Raw genomic sequence first — 26,661 nt, 5'->3', positions numbered from 1 at the left:
TTTTCAACAGCTAATGGCCAATCTGGGTTATGAGCAAACTTTGGCAAAGCTTGGACAACTAAAGAGACCCCACATCAGGAGGGAGTGTAGTTTCTTCTTTGATTGCATAACAAGAACCTTTGCAAACAAATGTTCAAATTTTGATGCGATTCATATCCTCAGTCAGCAAATTGGGTATGCTCTGATCACTCAATCTCATTTTGATTTTTCTACTGCTGTACTAGGATTCATAGGGGATAGGATGAAAGAAGATAGAAATACTATATATTTTACTAGATTTTGTCAACTTATTTACAGCTTTTGTAACCCTAATACACCCCAATTAGTAAGTGAGCTGATTTCACCATTTAAACTTGCTAAGAGAGCATTTACTGACTTATTATCTGCTGATAATAAGAAAACTATTTTGAGACCCCTTCAAATTCCTACATCTATCAAACAGTTTTTGGTAAACTCTGACCCAGCCACATACACTACTAAATTTCTGAGGTCCAACCAACTCAACCTCCATCAGCACCTATAACTACTATACAACCAACCACCTCTCAACCTCAACCAACTCAACCTACCATCAGAACTTACTTCTAACCATCAGCTCAATCACCACAACTACTACCATCAGCACATACCATCAGACCTTCATCCTCTAGGGCAAAAAGGGCGAAGTCTGTTCCTCAACCTCCACAAAAGAGAAGGAAGATGATTCTCAGGGATGAAACTGATAGTGAGGAGGAAGCACAGGTTCATACATCAGAACTTGTGACATTGATGCTGAAACTGTGGTTTTTCAGAAAGATATAGAAGCTGAAGGGTCAACCCATCAGGTAAATGCTGAAGCTCAAAGTTCTGATACTTTGAAGAGGAAAAGAACAGTAAGTACTGATGATAAAGCAAATCCTTCTCTATCAAGGAGATTAAAGAAAATGAGGGCCAAAAGGCACATGGCTAAGCCTCCATCTGAGGATACTACTGAAGCTGAGGAAGGGGATCAGGAATCTCTGATCTCATCAGAACCTGTGGTCATTGAATGTAACGCCCCCAAATCCGGGGTCAGGAATCTGGGTCATCACGCCATCCTTCACTCATGTGTATCCTGGTATTGATTCAATAATCCAACAGACCCCAATCTCATACTCGCACACACAAGTTATAGTCCTAGAAAAGACGTACAAGATGTAATCTTCTTTTATTACACTCGAATGTACTTTACAAGATCTCAAACAATTATTTATAACCTCTACATGAAGTTACAATAATTATGACTGATATCTTATATCTATCTGATACTCTAGCACACCTGAGACAAAGCTGCAAGGGATCCTCCCTATGACTGCAAGCGACTAGGTCCCACACCGGCATACTGGTTATCTGTTATGTTGTGTCATTTAAAAGAAAGCAAGAGTGAGCTATAATGCCCAGCATAATAATGTACAGTATGAAAATGACTGTATGATAAACTAACGTAAAACATCATATTTGATAGATACATTTTCTTCAAAATAGTTTTCCTTGGTGATACACACCTTCTTATGAAAATAATCCTTTAGTGGATTTATTAACCTGCGAATACCTTAATAGTAAACCCAGCACCTAGGCTTGGGTTACAGTATTGCATCACAATTCCAATTGGAAGAATAGGACATTCACTGGAGCCACCGCATATGATAATTAGTTGTACTACGGAAATAGTAACCTTTTCTACTAGTAGAAGGATGAAACCATCATCTCTCGGGTATCACCCTTGCCGCATACGGGCTATGTGTCCTCATTTTGGGTATACACACACTTCGCAGGTCCATAGGTACATATTGTACCATCTCCTACGGTACCAGTAGCCTATCCAATACACGGAGTACTTGGATTCTACCCCTCCCTTGTCCTTTAGGAAATCCTATCATATCTCGAGAACTCGAACCACATTCCTCCAAGCATTTTGCTTGTTGATAGGCATAGCTTTACTGTATATATATATAGGTACTTCCGAAAGTTTTGGAGGAAGTACTAAGGATGTGAGTTGACCGTTGTCAACAGATAATCAATAAGGGGAAAACGTTTCTCCTTGAAACTATATTCAATATATTAATAAGTCGGGATAATATTCACCGACGATCTGAAATTATTCGAATGATATTCTGAAATCAGAAAGTATGTTTTAAATCAGGATCTATAATTTTTACATCAATAATAAACCCTTTAATAAATGATAATTAATTAAATAATAGTCGATAAATAATTAAACCTTGAATGAGTTTACTTTCTAAAAGAATAATTAAAATAATATTCCCCAACTAGTTTGTGTCTACATAATTAATAATCTATAATGATTACTCGGGTTTGAAATAAATCAACGTTAGAGTATACTACTCCCATAATAAAGGAATAAGTATGTAATATTTATTATCCGAACAATAAAATATAGTTGAGGGAATATGATCGTTGGGAAATCGTTTTAATAAAAGTTCGAGGTGTTTTATTGTTTCGTAAGTGGACGATGAGTCCCTTTTAAAAACGTACTACTATGGACTTATAATCGTCCAAAACATCTCTGGGATAATTCCCGGGTTTATACTTTATAAAACAAAACTGACCGACCCTCGGTCTTACGACTTATACATCACGCTCTACTGTAGCGTTAATATTCTTAATTAAAACACCTCCGGAATACTTCCGGGGTTTTATCAATTTTTACTGATCGATCCTCGGTCTAAAATATATACACGCCACGCTACTTGCTGGCGTCAACATTCTCAATTATAAATCCTCCGGGATACTTCCGGGTATTTTTATAAGCTTACACCGACCGGCTCTCGGTCTAAATATAATATTTCGAACTCGGTATGAACATATGCTAGAAATTATCAACAATTGAGTAATGTAATACATCTCAAACTTTGTAAAATAGTTTAAAGCAATCTCATGCATATATCACAGTTTTGTAAAATATTCACAACACAACAGTTCTTAAAAGGTAGGGTTTGAAAACTTTCCTGGGTATCTCGAGGTGGAGGATGCTCTAGGTTCCGCTCGGATATCTATGACCATAAACACAATTCATTTCGTTAGGTCCCGTTATAATTTATGGCAACTCGCACTCATGCGCTATTTATTATGAACCCTCTCAACTTATACTACCCTTATTATTCCTTTGAGTCCTTATTCACATCATGGTCGCTTCATTTTTCTAAGTATCTTAGGTTCATATTTTTTATCGTCGTCGGCTCCGCTTATGGATTCTTACGGTTTCTACTCGCGCGGTCTCGTCTCCGATATTTTTATAAAATTGAGAAATCATTATTTTTACTTGAAATTTTTATGGAAGTTAGGAAACTCAATATTTTACTCTCTGTAAAAATTTCATGATTTATGAACACGTTTAAGTCAATCCTTTATATTTTCAAAAATTCGTAATTTGTAGCAGTTTTTGTCGCATAAATCACTTTTACTAAAATGACCATAACTTTTGATTCGTAAATCGGAATCAAGCGATTCAAGCGCCTAAACGATACTTATAACATTTTCTATCATAATAAAGGGTTATTTTTTAAGAAACTACCGTTTAAAACTTCGGGAATTTCTGCAGAAACTTAATGTTATGATTCGTTGGTTTTAACGGAGTTACGCTTACAATCGGGTTTTCGTTTACGCCCTAACTCTTAACACAACTATCAACAATCATCATTTCATCATCAACAAACAAACTCCTCTTAAGTACATCATGTTCTTGTGGCAAAAACAATCAACCTTAAATCTACTTAACTTAAACTTCAAGATCTCAACAATACCACTTCTTAAACTAAGTTTTCTACCATATACTAAATGGATCTTAAAAATGAATCTTAAATAAAGTTAGGACAAAGATTTTTACCTTTCTTGAAAGCTTGAGATGTGTTCTTGAGGATGGTGGAGGCTTGGAAGTGCTTGGTATGATTTTTGGAGCCTAGAACCACCATTGAAATCAAGAAACCAAAGAGAGGTTACTATTCATACTATTCACTAGTGAGTTTCTTGATTTTATTTTACCCATCAAACCTTGATAAAAAGAGATGAAAGAATTTTCTTACCTTATTTTAATTGCTAGGAGGCTTTAGAATTAATGGGATGATTTTACCATGGCTAGAACTTCAGATTTTGAATTGGATTTCCCCTTCTTTTGTATTAGGGCCGAATGGAAGCATCAAGGGGGGTATTTATACTCCTCTTGGTTGCTTAGCTTGGTTGATTTGCTACGTAACTTCTAGGAAATGGGGTGGAAGATCTTGCACTTAATTTTTATTCTCCTAGGTTGAATCCTAGGTTTATTCTTGTTGCAAATCTTAGGGACAAATCTTTGGTAGCTTCCTAGAAACTACTTATGTTAGCTTCCTTAGCACATTATTTGGATAGCTTGCTTGATAATCCTATGGTTAGCTTACTATTTGATAAGGTAACCATGGTTACTTTCTTACCATGGTTTAGTTAGCGCGTTACGTTTATTTAATCATTTACACTTTCGCTCGGTTGCTTAAACGTTTTCGTAATACTTACTCGCAAATGGTTCGCGACATAATTCCTTTAGTATTTCTTCCTTATATTTTTAATTATCATACTTGAATATAAATCCGTAGGGTTTTAATCTCGTACTTATATTATGATTCCCGTAATCCTTGATTAGTCGTAAATACGGTCGTTTTTCAAAGTTCGTTTTCTTCGAAAACTAATAGCATTTACATACACTCGTTTAGAACGTATAATTGTAATATCTACTCCGAAACTCATTTTCTCATGCACTACATAGTGTGGGCTCAAAAGTTTTTCCCCATCCGTCAGGATTACTATTCATTAAACGTTTTACAAGGTTTCAAAAATTCAAGTTATTATATTACCATTCATAAAGATCTTTTACCGATGTCAAAAATTTGGGTTCTTACATTGAAGCTCTGCCATCCCCTACTCAAGCTCAAGATACTGTGCTAAGACCTCCTGTCTCTCCAATTAAAGCTACAGATAATGCTGATGAACAAGATGCAAATTCTGAAATAGATATTCACAATCTGAATATACCAAATGTTCTTTATCTAGAAGCTCCACCTACAGCAACTCAGACATCTCCAACTCATTCTCCAATCTCAAATGCTGATGCTGAGATACCATCTACGCCAATTCTGGATCAAGAACCTGGAGATCAGAATTTAGATGAAGTTGAATCAGAAACTCCTATAGCCTCACATAGTGTTGTGTTATCAGAGGATAATGAGTCTTCTTTAAGCTCTGGAGACAGTGTTTCAGTATATACTCCAGCTCCTGTACTTGAAAAGGAAGCATTGGTCAAGAAATTTATTGAACAAGCTGCACATGTTCCTTGGGAAGAAACTCACAGGGGAGTTGAGCGGACCAAGAAGTGGAATGAATCAGATTTTATTCCAAGCACCAAAGTTCTGATAGAGCATGTGTCAAAAGCTGATGAGTTGTTAGGAATATGTGTATTAGTTTGATGATAAGTTAAACAAAACACTTAAGTAGAAATCTAGTGTTTGTAGCCTCAACGGATAAGACCACTCTGGCTATCCGTTGATGGAGTAGCTTTAGTTAGAAATAAGTTTAGTATTGTAGCACATTTCAGATTCTGTATTTAAGCTATAACTCTTAGATGTTGTGAGAAATTATAAGTCATGTTGACTACTAGTGGATATGCAAATAGGAGGGATAATTGTAAATATTTCATGCCTTGTAATTTTGTATAAATGAAGTAGTATCAACTGATAGATTAAAGGCCTTCAACGGATGAGAAACAAAGCTTCAACGGATGTCTCTAAAGTTTCAACGGATAACATCCATCAACGGATGAGTGCATCAACGGATAAAGCTTCAACTGCTAATGCATCAACGGATAAAGTCATCAACGGATGAAAGCTTCAACGGATGCTAAGTTCAATAGCAGTTGACAGTGACAATTCATAAGCTGATAGAGGCACATGGGTTGACAGAGATAATTGGAATGTGGTAGCCTCTTGGAGGAATCAAGAAAATGCAGTATTTCCATTTTGGTGCAAACAAGGAAGTATTCAAAGTCTCACCGATTATCCTAGATTACATTGGATAGAGGAATGAAGAAGAAACATGTGAAGAACCTTTTTAATTGTATTTGTACTTTTGTCTTCACTTGTAATCTTGGTGATATATAAACCAAGTTGCAGCTAGTAATTAGAGCATGAATTTTCCAGAGCTGTTTAGAAAAACATAGAGAGAAAATCATCTAGTTTGTACTAGGACGCAGCTGTGATCAATTCATTTGAATCACAGATTTTCTGAAATACACATCTCTGGTGGAACAATAAATCCACGAGAAAAGTTTTTAAAGCCTTTGTGTTCTTTGCATTTGTGTTTTGAATATACATCTGTCTGCACTTGCTCAAAGCAATTCACACACAACTGTTCATCAAAACACTTAGCCTTTGAAACTGCTCAAAACTTGAAAAAGTTTTGAGATTTACATTTAACCCCCCTTCTGTAAATCTCATTGTTAGTTCCTTGGGAATTACATGAGTTATTGTCAAATTCTGATTTCAAGACTCAACTCAAGGTTACAGCTCTGAGTACAAGAAGACTTCATGGTCTACATTCCATTACTCATGCTAGGGTTGATACACTAAAGGAAAATGTTGATAAGCTAGATATGCAGATCAAGCTTGACAAAAATAGGTATATCAGACCTACACTTGAGTAAATAGAAGCAATTGAGAAAATTCAAGAGAAGCAACATGCCCAAATCTCTGAGGTCCTGGCTAATCAAGCTTCTCAACAGGATCAATTGAATGATATTCAATCTTCAGTGGAACTTCTTCTCTCTCTCCTACTATCTGATTATGCCAAAAAGGGGGAGAAGATAGTTAAGTCCAAATGCTATAATTAGATCAAGTATTGAAGAAGAAAGATGATGAAGCTGATGACCAGGGAAACCCTAGAAAGGGTAGAGGTCAAGTTCAAAGTAAAGGCCAGAGCAGCAAGGTTTCTTTAAGGAAACTAATTACTGATGTAAGCAAATTTTCTATTCAAAAGAAGACAAGTTCTGAAGCTGCTTAAACTCAAAATCTGATAGCAAGTACTGATACTCAAAATCTGATATCAAGTTCTGATGGGCAAAGTCTGATGATAAAGCCTGATGTTCTGATACAAGGTGGAAGTCAAGATTCTCAAAAGTTCATGCAAACTCTGAAGCTCAAGGGAAAGCAGACTACAGTCTACTACAAAGATCCCAAGATTCAGACACTTGATGAGGAAATTTTTAGAAGATTATTTCTGAAGCATAATCCAGGAATGGACTTAAAAAATCTCAAGGAGGAAGAAGCTAGATTTAAAGCTGAAAAGAAAAATCTAAAGCCAAAAACTTCTGTTACAAAGAAACCTCCAAGGCCTAAGGTAAAAGGCATTGTGATCAAGGAGAAGTCACATACTGAGGCATCAAAGCCCAAATCAAGATCACAATCTGAGATTGATCCCAAAGACAAAGGGAAAGGAAAAGTTGATAAACCTATAAAGCCACAGGAGATGAAAATTCCTCAAATCCTGATAAAACCTGTATGCAAACTGGTTCAAGTCACTGATGATATTCTTGCTGAAGATGAAGATGTTCAAACTCTGAAAAGAAAGAAAATTTCTGAAGAATCCAAGACAACCTCTGACAAGGCTCAAGTTGTTCAGAGTGAAGAATTTCAAGCTACAACAGAAACAACAAGTTCTGATAAAGTCATCAAGACATCAACCTCTGACAGTGCTTAAGTTGATTTTGACAAAATGGAAGTAGCTGATAAAAAGAAACTTCTCTGGAGAAATGTCAAACCATCAGATCCAAAGAAAAGCCAATTGTTGTCTACCTTCATGACTATTGGGTTAAATGCTAGAGAACCAAGAGACAGGGCTGGACTAGGTTCTGATGAAGCAAAGATCAAGACAGGAGTTGAAGTTGCTACTAGAGATCCAATTCTATTGACTGACAGACCTCTTGAAGATGTTACACAGAAACACCTTGATAAGGTATCTCTGTTCAAATGGTACTGGATGCTCATGACAAGCACAATGTCAAGGAAAATCTGATTATATTTCTTGAAGATGGAAGGACATATCAGATGTTAGAATCAGATGTGCTGAACAAATCACTGAAAGAACTTCAATTCTTTTATTACCTTTTAGAGGTAAAGTCTAATATTACCAGGAGATGGTCAAACTTCATATTGAAGACCATCAGAGATAAGGCAAGAATTATTGGTTCAAGGGTTACAGAATTCATTCCTAATATTGTTGAAGATGATGGAAATGAGATTCCAATGAAGAAGGATTCTGCTAAGCTTGAAGTGTTACTGAATGAGAAATGTATCTGCTACAATGAAGATTCTTCTCATCCTAGGGTAATAAGACTGAATGATGGTTTAGAAAGAAGCCATATCTCTGCTTTAAGGACTGCAATCTATCAGATTGGGAGTCAGAATGAAGAGATGAAGCAAGTCAAGACTACAATGTCTCAAGTCCCGAGGAGTAAAGAAGAAAAGCTGATATCAAGCTTTGTCAAGAATCATTATGGATTCAGATTAACTCAGTGAGATTGGTAAAAGCTACAAGGACTGTAAGTTGTAGTTAGTTATCTAGTTAAACTCTTATTTGCATTTGTACTTAAATCTTTTTGACATTATCAAATCTAATAACTTGTATATTTTGCATAATTTACAAGTTGGGGGAGATTGTTAGATATATTTGAGATGTCATGTCTAAAATGATTCATATTTAGTTTTCAGATCTTAACAAACAGGACATATCAGGACTTACTGAAATCATGACTTACTGGAAGTCAGAACTTAATATCAGAACTTAAGGTCATATCAGAACTTTAGTGCGGGAAGACTTTCATATAAGGAAGGAAGTTGATTTACAGTAGAAGATCGAGACTAAAATAAAAAAAGATATGCATGGAAAGAGTTAGAAGACTGAAAGAAGATATATGATTGATATATTTTAGGAGACAGAATTGTATTCTATATCAATTAGGAGTTATCTTGTAACTGTGTACTATATAAACATAGACTTAAGGTTTACACTATATGTGTTATCATTATCGAGAAGATTATACATTATAACCTAGCAGCTCTTATTGATATTTGTTCATCACTGAGAGAGAACAACAGTTCTTATTATAACAGAGTTTATTCAAAATACTTGATCTTTGTTACATACTTGTGTTAAATCGATTTGATTGTATAAATACTGTATTCAACCCCCTTCTACAGTGTTGTGTGACCTAACAATTAAGTTTAGTTGTTAATATAACTTTAGTTAGAGGTTGTAATAAATAGTATGAGATCCTGGATAGTACATTTCGTTTGTAATAACTAATCTTACTTTTGAGAATTATTTCTAAGGCTCTAACTTGTGTGTGTAAGAGATTGGGGTCATTTGGTGTTTTATTCTTGGATTGTTGAGTTAATGAAGGTAATATATGTTTGGGTGATATTGTAATGACTCAGATCCCTGACCCCGGATTTGGGGGTGTAACACGCCATGTCGGCGGTGTAGACTTCCATTGTTTGACCTATCTGATCTTTGAACATCTTGTTGACAGGTATTTGAATCGCTGCCCCGACATTGCGTAGTCCAAAAGGCATGGCTAGATAATAATATATCCCCCATGTTTTTGATAAATGTTATCTTCTCATGGTCAGATGGCTCCATCTTTATTTGATTAAAACCACTCGACGCATCTAAGAATGTTAGCGACTCATGTTCAGCCGTCGAATTCACCATATTATCAATGTGGGGTAACGGATAAGGATCCTTGGGGCAGGCCTTGTTCAAGTATGTATAATCAACACATCCCCTCCTTTTCCTATTCTTCTTTGGACTATGACAACATTGGCCAACCATTCAGGATAGTCGACCTCTTTGATCATTCCAGCCTTCAAGAATTTGTCTACTTCATCATTGATTATCTTATTCCTCTCTTCTGCAAACTTCCTTCTTTTTTATTGGATGGGAACGTAAGTTGGATCAACATTTAACTTGTTTATGATTATATCAGGATTAATTCCTGTGATGTCGTCATGTTCCTATGCAAATGCATCCAACCTTGTAGTCAATAAGTTCACCAAGTTAGCTTCAATTGTTGGTGATAAGTCTTCTCCTATCAAAAATTTCTTGTCTCCTGAATTTAGATCAACCACAGCCAATTTTTCAGGTCCTGTAATTGTAGCTACATGAATTTCATTCCCATGATGTTGGACAGTTGGCTTCAAACACGTCTTGTAACATTCACGTGTCGTGTCTTAGTCTCCTCGAATTTCCTGTGCTTACCATGGTGTTGTGAATTTGAGAACTTGATGATCTGTTGACGGGACTGCTTTCAAATTATGAATCCAAGGTCTTTTCATGATTATGTTGTATGTGGAGTCGACGTCTATTATGCAAAACCTCTCCAAGAGTTTGACCCCTTGTGCACATGTGGGTAATGTGATTTCACCCATTGTGCGTTTAGTCTCTCCACCGAATCCCACCAATGTTGTTGTTTTCTTAATCATATCACTTTCTACTAAGCTCATTTACTTTAACGTGCTCAACATCGTGATGCTGGCAGCACTTTCGTTGTCAACCAATATCCTTCTGATCAAGAAATTTCCCACCGGGAGTGAGATGACAAGAATATCCTGTTGTGGTTCTCGAATACTCCTCTTATCTGATTCAATAAATGTCAAAGTTGGTAGAGTACCATTGTCAACTTCCGCTTGTGCAACTGGTATGTTTGTTTCTCTAGCCACCCTTTTGGCTTGAGAGTATGTTGATCCACATACTTCAGAACCACCAGCAATGAGGTTGATTACTTTATGATGTGGGGGTGGTGGTTGTCTCATTGGTGTTATGTCATCTCCGTTAGGTGTTCTTTCTCGCCTGACGTGGTTTGTTATGAACTCAGTTAAGTACCATTTCTTGATTAAAAACTGTAACTCCATTCGTAAAGCCACGCAGTCATAAGCTTTGTGTCCATAATCTACATGGTAGTCATACCATAATTTGGAGTCTGGATTCGCCTTGGGTGTGTTGCTCTTCGTTGGCAATTTGACTATTTCTGCCAGCTTGGTGAACTCTTTTATCATAGCTGACGGTGTTATTGTGAAACCATAACTGTCATACGTTGGTGGCAAATTTGGGTCCATTCTTCAGTCTACACGTTCTTCCTTTCTCCAATCATTGCGTTCTCACATCGTATTGACGTATGCCTCTTCTCTAGAGGGCCTTAAATAGGGCTTGTATTCCCTATACCTTGGTGTTTTAATTTTTTTTAAAGGCCTATAATATTTATCACCATCTTCCCTCATGTCCTTTTTTAGTCTAAATTGTGCCATAGCCTTTGCCTGTACGCCATCCATGATTCTACACGGATACTTCGTCAATTCTTCATAAAGTGGAGATTCCCTCTCGAAGCCTCTTCTAAATGCCTCGATAGCGGTAGGAATATCACAGTTGGTTATAGTCACCTTCTCTATGTTGAATCGCGTTAAATAATCACGTGGTGGCTCTCTATGGTGTTGCATAATCTTGTACAAATAACTCGTGGTTTTCTCAAACAACCTACTGCTTGAAAATTGCACGTGAATGAATTTTCTGGGTTGGCAAACGTCTTGATGCTCCTGTGTGGCAGATTCATAACCACAATAGAGGTGGTCCTAATAGCATCGAACCAAATCCCTTACACATACAAGCTTCTTTCAAATCACGAGTAATAGGCACTGTAACATTCTTTGTTTGTATTGTGCTATGTGTTTTAATGGATCACTAGTGCCATCATATGGCCTCATTTATGGCACTATAAAGCATTTTGGTATCTCTACACTCGGAATTGTCTTTATCGTAGCTGTTTTCATCTTTGATTTCACTTTGGTGATTTTTTTCTTCAGTGCTTCATTTTCAGAGCGTATCTTCTCCATTTCTTCCCGTAGTTTCTTTAATATTGCAGCCATTTCCTTGTTGCTTTCTGTTTCATCTCCTTGGTTGGTAACTTGTTCTTCTGATTCGTTGCCCGTCATGGTATTGAATCAATCAAATCCTTAGCAAATTTCTCACAGATGACGCCAATTATTTTTACCAATTTTAGTAAGTTAATTGCTAAGGACTGTTTGGATCAATTCATGCAATATAGCTAAAACTAATAAGAATGAGAATGTAAATGACACAAGAGATTGGTGACACGGAAAACCCGTGAATGGGAAAAACCGCGAGTGGGATTGTGTACCCAACCTAATGAAATCCACTATGATTTGATATTGGTTACAAGATATGATTCGAGCTACATGATATGTTCATAATACAGAGTTTGTTATCATGTTTTTATATGTGTGTTCAGACAATGTGTGTTTATTATTCCCAAACAATACAACAAGAATTACAGAAGGGGGGTTAAATGTAATTCTGGCTTCTTTTTGAGATTTAAAATTGGTCTAACTTAATATATAACAGTGTTTGATTTGCAATAATGCGGAATGGAAGAATACTAAAAATCAAAACACTAAGCAATAAAACACAAAGATTTAAAACTTTGTGATGGATTTGAATTTATCCACCATATATATACATATCAGATTGAGAACTCTGTGATGCTTTGAATAGCACACAGCTGTTTACAGTGAACAAACAAACTTATAGAGAAATTCTTAGCAGATACAACCTTATCTATTTCTCTGGAAAATAAGCTTTCTTAGTTACTTAGTTCTACTTGCTACTCTTGGTTTATATATCACCAAGTTACATGATAATAAGACAAGACAATAAAACAAAATAAATCTAGTCTAATATCATGCTGCTACATTACTCTATCCAGCATCTTTGAATATCTTCACATTTGCATGGAAATGGTAATGCTTCTTTGTTCTCAAAATCCTGCTTAACAGGCTGCCACATTCCTTTTGCAAACACCCAATGCATGTGACTGTGTTGTCACTATCAACAGCTATTTTGAATATGATCATCCGTCGGGACTATGTTGGTCATCCGTCGGGAGCCTTGGTGATCATCCGTCGGGAGCCTTTGTAAATTATCCGTTGGGAGTCTTTCTGTCACTTGAATCTATTTCACTTGTACAGGATTACAAGACATCTTATATTTACAATTAGCCAACTTATTCTGTACATCAATCTAGCAGTCGTCATGACTTACAGAATCCTACAACATCTACTCAACTAAACATGTTATTTGCAGAAATGTGCTACAATACTTATTATTACATAAGCTACACTCTCGATGGATGTTCAGTTATCATCCGTCGGGACTGTGAAGTTCATCCGTCGGGACTATATTGGAACATCCGTCGAGAGCTATAATTTCACTAAGTAAATCTACTAATGTGTTTTGTTTAACTTATCATCAAGTTTACCACATATTCCTAACAATCTTCCCTAATTTATGTCTACTGGAATAGTAGCCATAAATTAAGAGAAACTTGATGATAACAAAACACCTTAAATGTACAGATTGAAATATAGTAGATAAAACTGATAAGTGCTACAAATTTATTAAAATTTGAACAAAGTAAAGTGTACAAAGAGTTCTCACAATCATTATCAAGGTGCTCCTCTAGCCTGAGCAGATGATTTCTATTTTCTTGATTGTCTGGATTTCTTCCCAAGCTTCTTGTTGTTTTCTTCTATTTGATTTTGGAGTTGTCTATGAAATTCAAGTTCTTCAGCATTAGATAGATCCATCTTTTCTTGCATTTCCAATAGATTCTCATTGCTAGAGATACTCAATTGGTCATCCAGTCTGAAGAATCTTCTTACACCTTTATCATCCATGAATTCCATCAGCTAATTAGGCCTCAAATGCACTCTATTTCCTGTGAAGGGAATTGATAGAGTCTTTGGGAGTGCATCCTTGGCTTTATTACTCCTTAGATGTTCTATCTTCTTTAGGACCAATTTTCTTGCAGTTATATTGAATCCAAAGTTTTTCTTGTAGGATGAGAAGATCTTTATCAATACAGAGCAGCTTTCTTGAAGAATCTTATGAAGAAGCCATGTGATTTCTTTCCCTCTCTTGTACTTGAATATCAGTCTTTCAGGAAGATTTCTATGAGCATCAATTGCTCTCACTCCTTCTAGTTCATCCATGTAGAGATTAATCTCTGAAAATTCTTTGATGTCACAGATGTATAGAATATCTCCCTTGTTGACAGTTGGTTGAGCTTTGGTTAGGGCTTTGGTTTTGAGAGTTACAGGCTTAACCTTCTTGGTTGCTTTTATCTTTGTCTTCTTTTCTTTGTTGAAAATTGGTAAATTAAGTTCAGGAATTGGTAAACTTTCCCAGTCTATTGGCTCATCCTTGGGAATTATAGGCTCATCATGAAAATTCTTTGTAGGATCCACCTTAGATTCCTCATGTACCACTGAGGGCTTGGATGTTTGAGTTGAAGTTTAGACTATTTTTTGGGAATGTAGTCTTCCATTTCCTCATCACTGAAGTTCGGTTTTCTTTTGGAATGGAGTTTATATCTGAACTTTCTTTTCTGTTGAGGTTCATTGAGCATTTTCTGATCTTGAGCTTCAGTTATCACAGGTGGTTTCTCAGAAATCTCAGTTACAGTTTTCACAACTTGAAGTTTGGCCAAGATAGCAGCTTGCTTCTTCTTTTATTTGAGCTTTTTAGCATCTAAAGCAGCCTACTTCTTTTTTTGCTCGATTCTTTCTTTTTCTTCCTTCTTGGCTTCTGTAAACTGAGGGTGTCCAGCCACCACACAGATTTCTTTACAATTTCTGTAGATCTTGGAAATTCTTCTTTTCAGCACTGAATCAGTTAGATCTTTGAAGAATGCAATGGACCTTGCCAATAGCTTCTTTTCATCTGGCCTTGGAGTCTTAAACATAAGATCCACAGGATTTTTGTCTGATGACTTTGGATAGTTCTTCTTAGGCTTCAAAACCAGATTAGCCTTTGGAGACTTTATGCATGAAGGTTGGCCCTTTTCTAAGCTACCTAGACTCATTTCATTCACAGAGATTTGCTTAACTTGAGAGTGGTGATGAAAAGTCTTGTCTGGTTTCTCAATTAGCCCAAATTTCTTTGTAATTTCTTCATCTATTTTCCTCCATTTGTCATCCAATTTCTTCTCAACAGCTACAACATCAAACTTCATAAAATTTTACTGTGAATCCAGCTTAGCAGCTGCTATTTGGATCAGATCAATGTTGTCCAATACTGGTGGCTTTGGTAAAGTAATTTCTGGAACCATTACTTGACTAATTTGAATGTGAAGCACACCATCCCCCTCACTGATTGGCTCTCCTTGACTAAATGGGGCAAGTAAGTCTTTCTCCCCCTTTTTGTTAGCATCAAGTTGAGTGGAGGTTGAAGTTTGTGCAGCCACCACCTTTTGAAGCAACTGAGTTTTCTGGGCTTGATGTAAATGAATTGCAGTGAGAGAGGCTTGCACTGCTTTTAGTCTTGTATCCAGGGAATCCACTTTGGTTGTAAGATTATAGTTCTTCCTAAATTGTCTGTTGATGTCAAGCATGATTGTATTTGGAAATTTAGCATCCAATCTTTCAGAGATATCCTTCTTGACTTGGTCAATCTCTGTTTTAATTGAAGTGACATCCAGATTGTGTTGAAGAGATTGAATTTGGTGCAGTTGGAGAGAGTTGAGATGTGCTTGAAGTAGCTTCTTGGTGTTAGAATTGGTTGTAGCTTGAAGAGATGTCTGAGTCTTTTGAATGATGTGAAAAAGAGTAGTCTTGAAATGTTGCTCATCACATTCTTTAGAAACCACCCAAGATGGAATGTTTGATCTAGAGCTAGGGCCTGCTTCTCCCCCTATGTCCATAAGCTCTTCTTCATCACCATCTTCATCTCCAAAGAACTCTTCAGAACCACCAGTTCCATAATCAATATCATCACCAGCTGTGGGAGGCATGGCTGAGATGACATCTTTTGCCCTTTGCATTGAAGCAGTTGTATGCACCAAGTTTAGCATCCTTTCTGCAGCCACATTATCCTGTTCAGCTAGAACTTGATATGCTGACATAGGGTGAGTAAATGCCTCAGCTTCAAAAAAAACAGAGTCTAAAACAGCTTGATATTCTTGCTGAATTAGCTATTTTTTGTCAGCCTCATTGACATCCATTAACTCACTTACAATGGGCTTTTCCCATTCAGCTGTACCCGCTTTTCTCTCATTTTCTATCTTTTCTTGCATCAAGGGCTCCCCCTGGCTCACCGCCCTCACACCCTCACCTTCACCTACTAAGGTGGAACTCCTCTCAATTTCTTTTGCCAGGCTGGAAGAAATAGCCTGCATGATTTTTTTTGTCCTCTCCTTTTGCCTGAGAGCAACTCAGCCTCTCACTTAATTCACTCCCTTCTCTCAGTCCTAAGAGTGATTGTACAACTACTAACTCATCTACACTTGCAACAATTGTTGAAATTTCAGTGTGTGTAGTGAGTACCGACGGATGAGGAACATCCATCAAGGTAGCAGTTAGGATAGCCGACGGATGACTACTGTTAGGAACATCCGTCAAGATACAATCACTAACCGAAGGATGAACAATATCCACCGGAATAGAAGAAATGGTAGAGTTTGGAGTGGAAACTATTGTAGAATCTGTGCAGATTGATGATAATTTGGGCACAGATGTCTCAACAGTTCCTGAAAGAATTGGCAAGTGAGCCAACAAATCATCTAAAAGATGATGCTCACTTGTACTAGATTTTGGCTTCTCCAACAGAGTTAAAGAAGGAGAATCAGGGATTGATGTGTTGATCATATCCACATCCATAGAATTTGTGGGAGAGTTTGGTGTTTGTGGTGCTTCTATGATTAAAGATTTTGGCTGTGACTCCACTTTTATTAGAGCCACATCAAACTGAATTTGAGATGGTGTAGTGACTGAGTCTTTAGCTGCAGTTTGCACTGTGTGTGTTCCCTATGCATCCCCAATGGTTTTAGATCTCTTCTTTCTGGAATAAGTTTGGGGTGAGCTTGTGTTCCTTACCCTCTTGGCCTGTGCTCCTAGTTGGGAGCTTGTTTCAATAGTAACATCCTTTTGGGAGGATGAAACTAGAGTTGTGCTGATTTCCTTATTAATCACCATAATTTGTTGGGAAACTGTGGTGTGGCTAGGCTTGGGTACACTCACCTCTCCATCCTTATCCTTGGGGTTTCTTTGATGTTCACCATCTACCTCACCTACCTTACCACCCTTCACACTCCCATCTTTAGTTTTGGTAGATTTTGTAACTGGTTTCTTTTGAGAGAAACCAGAGGGAGTTTTCTTTGTTTTGGATTTGGAAATTTTTGTTTTGGTGGCTTGGGTAGGCATCTATTGGATCATTGACACAGATGTCATAGCCACACTCAAAGGTAAAGAAATTTGGGAGGTAGGAATAGTAGAGACAGTGGTGCTTACCTCACTTACCTGAGGGCCCTCAATGATTGGAAAATAGAAAAGGGACACCTCTTTGTGATGATTTACTCTGTTAAGATCTGTAATCTCTCTCTTTTCTTGAACCCAACAATCTAGTTTATTGGTTGGGTTCTTAATAAAAATATCCTCAATAAGATGGTTAGGAAGAATCATAAAAAATCTTGCATAATAGACATTTTTAGCTCTCTTTTTAATTTTGCCTAACTTGTAACATAACTCAAACATGATTATATCACTAAAATTATAGTACTTATCAGTAACTAGCATATAAAGCATGTTAAGCATGACAGTGTTGACTGAATCACAATTACTTACCTTACCATAAAACATTTTGGTAGCTATATCACACAAATAACTCCACTCTTTCCTAAGACCTAACCTTCTAATCTCACTTAACTTAGTGATAGGAAAAGCATAGCCAATAGAATTAAGCATGGTAACTAAATTAGCATCTGTGTGTGGTTCAGTAGTGGTGTTCTCAGGAATCTTAAAGCATGCTTGAATTGTGGCACTGTTGATGCAGAATTGCTTACCTTTAAAAGTAAAAGTTATGGTTTTGTCAGTAGACTAGTACACAACAGTAGTCCATATCTCTTCCACAACTTCACAGTAGATTGTGGGTGATTCTAGCATGGTATAACTGAGTTTGCATTCCTTCACAAAGTTAATCATTTTGTGAAAATCTTCAGATGCCGGAATTTCTTTGTTCACAAGAGCTATTGTTAGTCGCTAAACACGCGCTAATAATACACGCAAGTATACGAGTTCACAAGTAGTATAGAATCTTTTCTAGTTCATTCCCACAGAGACTATATTGGTTAACTATCTAATTTATGCACCTAAGCAACAATTTATGGTTATTATCCAATGCTAAGACGATAACAAATTGAGATTGTTTATAACTAAGAATTACGCTAACAATTATAACTACGAGAATAAGATTGACTGAATTGATATATATGACAAACATGGGATTCTAACTTCATTAAATACTATATTCAATAGCCTTATTATTCTTAACCTTAGCATGCAATGGTGATGACACTAATCAGATAACACGAAACTGATAAATGCCAACTTTCGTTGCACGAGTACCATTCTACCAGACATCCACAAAAGAGATAGAAGCTGATCAGGAACCAGTTATATTGAGACCCTATATGTCTATAGAATTTGACAACATAACAGTTTAAGCACTAGTTATCTATCTTGATTACATAGGGCAAGTAAGATGGTTAAAATTACCTACGAATCATGTATAACAAATACATGAACCTATGCTCGCATGGCAAGTTCTAAATCCTTAAATTCACTTTCGCTTCATTAAGAATTAACACGCTATCTTATAAGTTCGCGACGCTCATAAGACGAATACGCACAACCAATACAAGGATATCGTACCATCACCACATATTATGGCATCAACAATTCAACTAAAGAAATCTATAAATAAATCCGCTAGAACCCCACGATAACGATTAACCCATAATCGGACGCATCATCAACGTGGGTTCCGATGAAAACATGATATAACAAACGTAGTCTTTATACGAATAAATAAAACCAAGTACAAACAAGAGTATAGGTTCAGCAAAACAAGAAACATGCATCCAAATTACAACTCCAAACAAAGATTCATAAGAATAAACAAGATCGTCTTCGCCTTTGTTGAATTGAGCTAAATGTCTCTTGCCGTCTTCTCCTTGAGCTCTGGTCCGTCTCTGACTTGTTTTTTATTAAAAATGACCTAATATGAATATATATAGCAGCCTTCAACAATCTGGAAGCTTCTCTTTTAGAATTGTAATAGAAACAGGATTCGGAAATTCGGCCTCGGCGCGGCCGCACGCGCTATCACAGCGCGGGCGCGCTGCATTTCTGGAAACCCGGCGTTGCCTGCGCGCGGGCGCCCCGTCCTTCTGGAAAAAACTCAGATTAAACATGCGCTAATAATATACGCAAGTATACGAGTTCGCAAGTAGTATAGAAACTTTTCTAGTTCGTTCCCACAGAGACTATATTGGTTAACTATCTAATTTATGCACCTAAACAACAATGTATGGTTATTATCCAATGCTAAAACGATAACAAATTGAGATTGTTTATAACTAAGAATTACGCTAACAATTATAACTATGAGAATAAGATTGAATGAATTGATATATATATGACAAACATGGGATTCTAACTTCATTAAATACTTTATTCAATAGCCTTATTATTCTTAACCTTAGCATGCAATGGTGATGACACTAATCAGATAACATAAAACTGATAAACGCCAACTTTCGTTGCACGAGTACCATTCTACCAGACATCCACAAAAGAGATAGAAGCTGAATAGGCACCAGTAATATTGAGACCCTATATGTTTATAGAATTTGACAACATAATGGTTTAAGCACTAGTTATCTATCTTGATTACATAGGGCAAGTAAGATGGTTAAAATTACCTACGAATCATGCATAACAAATACATGAACCAATATTAGCTTGGCAAGTTCTAAATCCTTAAATTCACTTTCGCTTCATTAAGAATTAACACGCTATCTTATAAGTTCGCTACACTGATAAGACGAATACTCGCAACCAATACTAGGATATCATACAATCACCACATACTAAGGCATCAACAATTTAACTAAAGAAATCCATAAATAAATCCGCTAGAACCCCACGATAACGATTAGCCCATAATCGGACTCATCATCAACATGGAATCTGATCAAAACATGATATAACAAACGTAATTTTTATACAAATAAATAAAACCAAGTACAAACAAGAGTATAGGTTCATCAAAACTAGAAACAAGCATCCAAATTACAACTCAAAACAAAGATTCACAAAAATAAACTAGATCATCTTGGCCTTTGTTGAATTGTGCTTAAGGTCTCTTGCCATCTTCTCCTTGCACTCTGGTTCGTCTCTGACTTGTTTTTTATTAAAAATGACCTAATATAAATATATATAGCAGCCCTCAACAATCTGGAAGCTTCCCTTTTAGAATTATAATAGAAACAGGATTCTGAAATTCGGCCTCGGTGCGGCCGCGCGCTATCACAGTATGGGCGCGTTGCATTTCTGGAACCCCGGCGCGGCCGTGCGCTATCACAGCGCGGGCGTGCCATCCTTCTGGGAAAAACTCAGATTTCTTCTTAAAACTTGCTGTTTTGAGCCGGCTTTCTACGAGCTTTTATTCCAACACCACCTGGACACCAAATTAGCACCAAAACAATGCTAATTCACCCGATTACCTGAATAGTGCCTGAAATGCAAAAACACTAAAAAACACATTAAAACACATTAAAACACATAATAACTTGAGTACAAATACACCAATTCAAAGCTTATTAGAGCATAATAAAGTGTCATAAATGCCACTCAACATAGCCCCAAACTTGAATCGATACTTATCCTCAAGCATAAACAGACTCAAAGAACAAGAAATAAAAATGCATGAATGCAACTATATGAATGCAACGATCCCCAATAGAATAACTTAACCAACCAACAAGAAACATATCAACAAATACCATTATTCTCATGAAGATCAATCAAATCATACAAATCAACTTACAAACCAGAGACGTGCGTGTGTGAAATGCTTTCAGATATACTATCAGAACTAGATCAATAGTCATGAATCACTACTCATCAAGGAAATTGCAAGGTTATAAATAAATAAAAAGCTAGACTCAAAATAACTTATAACACTTCAATTCTTATATTGGAGTTTTATACGGATTCATGCTTTTATTCAATACAAAACAACACAAATATGCTTATTTGATCGTGCAATGAGTGAGGTCCACAAAAGACTTATACAATAGTACCAATGTAGCGAGCGTTAGGTTAGCGGATCCCAGACCATAAAAACCTTAGGTCACTAGGCACAAAGTCACCTAAGAACTTAATAACTCGAGTACTAAAGAGCCCACTTGTGATCAATTATACATAACACTTATTCTTTTTTTTCTTTTTTCATTGTTTTTCACAATTTCTGAATGAGTGCGTTTCGCTCCATCTCATTCAACCCTAGACTACTCATAAAAATATGAGCTGGCTACTAGCCATTTGACACCTAGCCACACAACTAGCAATGAAATCCAATTTCTCCAATTTTTAAATATCCATGTCTTTTATTATTAAGAGAATACCCTAAATTCTAAATATAAACAAGTGATTAAACCTCGACAAATCAAATAAACCATGATCATGATCTAGCACTCTAGTAACCTATAAGATTTAGTGAAATACAAGTGTCTCTAGCATGCAAATCAATCCAATAAGACTCAACATCACTAAATACGAGATCACTACACTAGCATCAATATCGCAAGTCAATCAGAAAAATTATCTAAGGGATCATGTTATAATGCAAATGCATGAAACTACATGAACAAAATATCATAAAAACAACCAAAATAAAAAAAAACTACATGGCAAAATATGAAAACTATATGAACTAAACTATCATGAACATGCAAACTATCATGAACATACAAACTGGGTAAGATCCTGTGCAAAACAACTATGGATGTCGTGTATCACATCCATCCTCCTTGCAAGACGCCTATACTACGTCGAGCTCAAACCAGCTCCCATGTCCGCTCCTGCTGCCTCCTGCTGCTGCGATGGTCCTCCTTCATCTCCGAACTGAGATCTACATGCAGTCCTGCTCGCCTGACCAATAGCTGGCCTCCCACTAGGTAGGTGGTCAAAAGAATACCCAAGCCCCTTCAGATCAGGCTTGCCTCCATCCCATTCCTGCATCGTAGCCAAAGTAGTGCTATCGATCGGAGCACTCGGAATCTGCAACTGCTCATGTGCGGACCAATGCACACCAACTGCCACACACAGCTTTGTCACCACTGACGCATACAGAATAGACCCCGTAGTGCTCCCCCTCAAAAACCTCAGAATCCCCTGATATATCACCATCCCCAAATCTACATAATCACCCTGCAGAATTCCCTATAGCAGACATGCACGCTCCACAGTAACCTCATGCACATGCGAAGATGGCATGATATTAACACATATAAAAGCGTTCCATGCATGGGCAAACTTGTTCATCCCGGACTCCGGGAACGTAGAATACTCGGCGGTTGTGCCCCTCTTGATTTTCCAATGTGTGTCGGGCCGGCACAGAGTAGCAACATTAAGATCCAGATCAAAGTCCTCTGGAGTCTTATCATTCCAGGTATCCTGTCCCACCTTCCTCGCGGGCTGCTCAATCACGATCTTGATAGCCTCTGCACTATACTCCACCGTCCTCCCTCGCACCACACTGAAGCCATTCTTCTCGGCCTTGGCGTTCGCATAGAACTCGCGAACCACACTCATAGGCACAGCGGCTGGTGCCTCATAAAACGGAACCCAGCCCATCTCCAAGATCATCTCCAAAAGCTTACCATCATTCCCAGATGGCAGAAACCCTCTCTTCTTAGCAATAGGCTTCACGAGAAGCCTCGTGTACTCCTCCTCAGCCTCGGGAGTTGAAAACCTGGGCCTCACACCACTCGAAGTTGAAGAATCGGTGGCGCTGCTATCGACTTGAGTTCTTTGTCTCTTGGGTGACATGGAAATTGATTAGAGAGAATAAGAGTTGTGTTTGAGAGAGAATTTGTGTTTTAGAGTTTGTGAATTGGTGAAGAAGTTTGTGTATAGGGTGTATGTATATATAGGTGGTGAAAAGATAATTAGATATGAAATAGAAGTGGGATTTGATTATGGGAATAATGGGAGTAATGGGTTTGATTTGGAGAGGGAATTATGGGATGTGGGGGGTAAAATTTGGTTAGGAATTGATTTTGGGACAAAATTCTCGTTTTCCCCCCTTAAACTGCCTTATATTTTTTTCCAAAGTCGGGACACGGCGCGGCCGTGCGCTGGGACGGCGCGGGCGCGCGCTACTTTTGCCAAACCGGCGCGACCGCGCGCTATAACAGCGCAAGCGCACAGTGTTTCTGTGTAAATGGCGCGGCCACGCGCTGGCGCGGCCACGCGCTGCGACAACGCGGGCGCGCCAGGCTTCTGTAGTTAGACCTGTATTTTTCCAATTTTTTGATTTTTTTGTGATTTTCTCTTTTCTTCTTGCTTCCTCTACTTACTAATGTACAACAAACTTGGGTTGCCTCCTAAGAAGCACTTCTTTTACGTCGCTAGCTCGACGTAGAATCTTGAGATCAAGTGGACAATAAAATGGCACTAACCACCTCACGGGTTGTCATGTCACCATAATAATGCTTCAACCCTTGACCATTTACCTTGAATGCTTGGCCCGGATCATTCTCAAAAATTTCCACCGCTCCATGTGGAAATACAGTTTTGATTATGAAGGGCCCTACCATCTTGACTTCAACTTTCCAGGAAAAAGACGGATACGAGAATTGAATAAAAGAACTTGTTGCCCTGGCATAAATTTTTTGAGCACTAGACCACGATTGTGCCACCTCTTGACTTTCTCCTTATGCATCTTGTTGTTTTCATAAGCTTGAAGTCGAAACTCGTCAAGTTCATTTAACTGAAGCATCCTCCTCTTTCCAGCTACATCCAAGTCCAGATTTAATTTCTTTAAAGCCCAATATGCTTTATGCTCGACCTCCACAGGCAAATGACACCCCTTACCAAATACAACTGAAATGGCGACATTCCCAATGGAGTCTTATATGCTGTTCTATATGCCCAAACAGCTTTATCAAGCTTTAAAGACCAATTCTTCCTTGATGGACATACCACTTTCTCCAAAATGCGCTTGATCTCTCTGTTAGATACCTCAGCTTGACCATTTGTCTGAGGATGATAAGCTGTAGCAATGCGATGATTCACATTATACCTTTTCATCATAGCAGTGAACTTGCGATTACAAAAATGCGACCCCTCATCACTGATTATGACACTTGGAGTTCCAAACCTTGTGAATATTTGCTTGAGAAGAAAATTAAGCACCACTTTCGCATCGTTTGTTGGCAGCGCCTTAACTTCAACCCATTTTGACACATAATCAACTGTTAACAAGATATACTGATTGTTACAAGATGAGAAAAATGGCCCCATGAAGTCAATTCCCCAAATATCGAAGACCTCAACCTCGAGAAGCACATTTAGAGGCATCTCATCCTTTTTAGACATATTACCCACACGTTGACATCGATCACATTTCAAAACGAACTGATGAGCATCATTAAACAAGCTGTTGTCTTTTCTCCACAATAATGTCCTCCATAAGCTGTTTAGTGGAAATCTCGCAAGATCCCCCCGCCCCGTTTCGCTCTCCTGATGATTTGGTCAGCTCCTTGGAAAAAAAGAAACGGCTCATCCCACATATACCACTTCACCTCATGAAGAAATTTCTTCCTTTGAGCATAAGATAAGTCGGGAGGCATGATATTACTCACAAGATAGTTCACAATGTCTGCAAACCACGGTTCTTCTTCTTGCACTCCAAACAGCTGCTCGTCGGAAAAAGACTCATTTATCAATATCTTATCCAATGAAGTAGCATTAGGATTCCCTAAACGCAAGAGATGATCATCAACTTGATTTTCAGTTCCTTTTTTGTCCTTGATCTCTAGTTCAAATTCTTAGAGCAAAAGAACCCATCGAATCAATCTAGGCTTCGAGTCCTTCTTTGAGACGAGATATCGAATGTCGGCGTGATCAGTGAAAACTGTCACCTTAGTCCCAAGTAGATACGATCGAAATTTCTCAAAACCGTAGATAATAGCCAAAATTTCTTTCACCGTAGTAATGTAATCCAGTTGAGCACCATTTAGAGTCTTACTAGCGTAGTAGACTACATGAAATATATTGTTCTTTCTCTGCCCAAGAACTTCTCCAACTGCATAGTCACTTGCATCACACATCATCTCAAAAGGCTCATTCCAATCAGGTGCAGTTATGACAAGTGCTGTGATTAAACTCTTCTTCAATGTCTCAAAAGCTGCAAGGCACTCGTCATCGAATTTAAAAGGAACATCTTTCTCTAACAAACAGCACAAAGGCTTTTAAATTTTGAGAAGTCCTTAATAAAAGACCTGTAGAAACCCGCATGACCAAGAAAACTGCGAATCCCCTTGACAGAAATAGGTGGAGGAAGATTCTCAATGACCCCCACCTTGGCCTTGTCCACCTCTAGACCCATCTTAGAAACCTTGTGCCCGAGAATAATGCCTAGACGCACCATAAAATGACATTTCTCCCAATTGAGAACCAGATTGGTCTCAACACACCTCTTGAGAACGTGTCCCAGATTCTGCAAGCATTCATCAAAAGAATCACCAAAGACTGAGAAGTCGTCCATGAACACCTCCACATTCTAGCCAATCATGTCAGAAAAGATGGCCATCATACATCTCTGAAATATGGCTGGTGCAACACAGACCAAAAGAAACTCACCTGAAGGCGAAAGTACCAAATGGACAAGTGAATGTAGTCTTCTCCTGATCTTCTGGAGCGATACAAATCTGATTGTAACCCGAATATCCATCCAGAAGACAGTAATACTCATGACCAGCCAACCTGTCAAACATCTGATCAATGAAGGGCAATGGAAAATGGTCCTTCCTAGTGGCTTTGTTCAGCTTCCGATAGTCCATGCAGACTCTCCACCCCGTGACTTTTTGTGTAGGAATAAGCTCATTCTTCTCGTTTGCTACCACAGTAATTCCACCTTTCTTTGGCACTCATTGAACCGGGCTTACCCATGAACTGTTAGAGATAGGATAGATGATTCCTGCATCTAGCCACTTCAGAATTTCCTTCTTCACTACCTCCTTCATGATAGGATTAAGTCTTCTTTCCTGCTCAACTATAAGCTTGCTACCTTCCTCTAGCAGAATTTTATGCATACAGTAAGAAGGGATGATCCCCTTGATGTCTGTTATAGTCCATCCAATTGCCGACTTGAACTCTCTCAGAATCCTCAAAAGCTTTTCCTCATCACTACCTAAAAGGTCAGATGCAATAATAACAGGCAGAGTAGATGCATCACCTAAAAATGCATACCTCAAATGCTCAGGTAAAGGCTTAAGCTCAAGAGATGGAGGTTCCTGAATAGAAGGTTTGAGGCGTTTAGAAGCTTTGTTCAATTCCTCCATTCCAAGAGATTTAAAAGGCATATCAATCTTCCTTTTCTAGGGAGAAGCATTCAAATACTGCAATTGCTCTTCACCTTCATCATCTTCACTGTCTGAATTCCCCAATAAGGCTGTCTCTAAGGCATCAG

General features: G+C 37.8%; 1 protein-coding gene across 1 annotated transcript; it reads right to left on the bottom strand.

Annotated features, from left to right (window-relative positions):
• Positions 1-10,559: 10,559 nt before the first annotated feature.
• LOC141719481 (uncharacterized) lies at positions 10,560-11,171 on the bottom strand. The gene has a single exon (XM_074521864.1). It carries the CDS (start codon positions 11,169-11,171, stop codon positions 10,560-10,562), a length of 612 nt encoding a protein of 203 aa, XP_074377965.1.
• Positions 11,172-26,661: the final 15,490 nt, after the last annotated feature.

Source organism: Apium graveolens, chromosome 4 (genome assembly GCF_009905375.1).
Source record: "Apium graveolens cultivar Ventura chromosome 4, ASM990537v1, whole genome shotgun sequence".
Lineage (NCBI taxonomy): Eukaryota > Viridiplantae > Streptophyta > Magnoliopsida > Apiales > Apiaceae > Apium > Apium graveolens.
Note: the sequence above shows the minus strand (reverse complement) of the source record. Positions and strands in the feature narration are given on the sequence as shown.